General features: G+C 29.0%; 1 protein-coding gene across 2 annotated transcripts in view; it reads right to left on the reverse strand.

Moving 5' to 3' along the window:
• Positions 1 to 1,413, reverse strand: part of LOC119590567 (ankyrin repeat and SOCS box protein 13-like) — a 93,291-nt gene that overhangs the window by 53,062 nt on the left and 38,816 nt on the right. Inside the window, exon 1 of one of the 2 annotated variants that reach the window (XM_037939232.1) lies at positions 1,060 to 1,407. The exons of the other annotated variant lie outside the window; for it this stretch is intronic. Within the exon in view, the coding sequence (XP_037795160.1) occupies positions 1,060 to 1,075 (16 nt within the window). The 5' untranslated portion in view covers positions 1,076 to 1,407. Of the gene's footprint in view, positions 1 to 1,059; positions 1,408 to 1,413 lie in introns of those variants that run through there. 2 annotated transcript variants of the gene reach the window in all.

The raw sequence follows: 1,413 nt of genomic DNA on the forward strand, positions 1-1,413 counted from the left end.
TGCAGTAATTATATTTTGTTTCTTTAGAAGTGTTTTTAATACATTTTCAAATGTAATGATGATGTTCTCTGCAGCAAGGGTTTTGTCCATGAACAACAATGTAAAAAAATAGTAATTGTCATGTTAACTGGAAAGGTTAAATGGAATATGTGAGTGCCCTAATTTTTTCACTTTTAATTATTACATCATGTAAAATGGGAACATATAATTTTCTTTAAATTATAGCATGCATTAATCTCAACTAGGTTCACTTTTTTATCATGTTTTGCTTTCATTTCTTAAAAATAAAGTTTTTCCTTAAAGTAAAAGAACCAATTTCTTGTGCATTTCTCGCTACCGTATGAAGCAAAATATTTAGGAAACAAGGTGTTTGGATTTTAATATTTACCTTCAAATGCAATGAATTAATACTTATTTAATAAGTTTAAATTTTGCTTGCTAAGACTGTACAAACATACACCTAAAAGTCAGCTGCAAAATGCAGATGAATATTCTATCATAAAAAGTGCTTTCTAATAACTTCTGTAACAAGCAGAATAATTATGCACCAATATGAAATGTATGTCTGTAGCCAAGAGTGAAAGCTTCTCTCTGTAATTACAACTGCTATTGTTGCATTTCTTATGCAAGATTATTTTAAGGTGTAAATAAAATTGTTAAATCAAAGTTGAAAAGGCAAGTTAATGATAGCAGCACAGTGAACATTAATCCATTCTTACATCACTCACAAAGCCCTAATAGACTATATATATCCCTTTGGTTGCACTTTCTTAGTGCCTTGATAGATTTTGGTGTGATATGACTGAAAATGATAATTAAATAATACAAACGCTGAAGAGCTTAATTTGTAAATTAAAAAGTTTTTAGGAGAATGCATTCAGGGAAAAAATCTATACTTCAAAGAGATTGTAAGACACCATTAAAGATCATAGTGATCTATATAGAGCAAAAATTATTACCAAAAATAAGTCCTATTTTGAATGTCCCTACAATTGTATTCTAAACATTTACCTAACAAGATCCACCATCTCTAACTTCTTTTTTTTATTATATACTTACTTGAGTATTCTTCCATGTTTTCTTTATTTTTACTATTTTAATTTCACTTCCTAAGTTGGTTTGAGTTCACCAACAGAGTTAAGGTAAAGAATTTCTGAGCCAACTTCTTTCTTCTGCTTTTAGGAATGAAACAGCTATCTGCTCTCCTAACCCAATAGACTAATCAATTTCAATTTTTTGCATCCATCTGCAGTTGCAGTACAATGCTATATATACATTATTTCTAGTTGGTTAGAGCAAGCACTATTTTTATTAGATATCAAGAAATTATTCATCCCTCTTTTTCTTTTTCTTTAATGGCATTCATAAGGAATCATCTCTTCTTTCTTCTTTTATAGGGTTTTAGGCTTTTTA

Source organism: Penaeus monodon, chromosome 27, assembly GCF_015228065.2.
Source record: "Penaeus monodon isolate SGIC_2016 chromosome 27, NSTDA_Pmon_1, whole genome shotgun sequence".
Lineage (NCBI taxonomy): Eukaryota > Metazoa > Arthropoda > Malacostraca > Decapoda > Penaeidae > Penaeus > Penaeus monodon.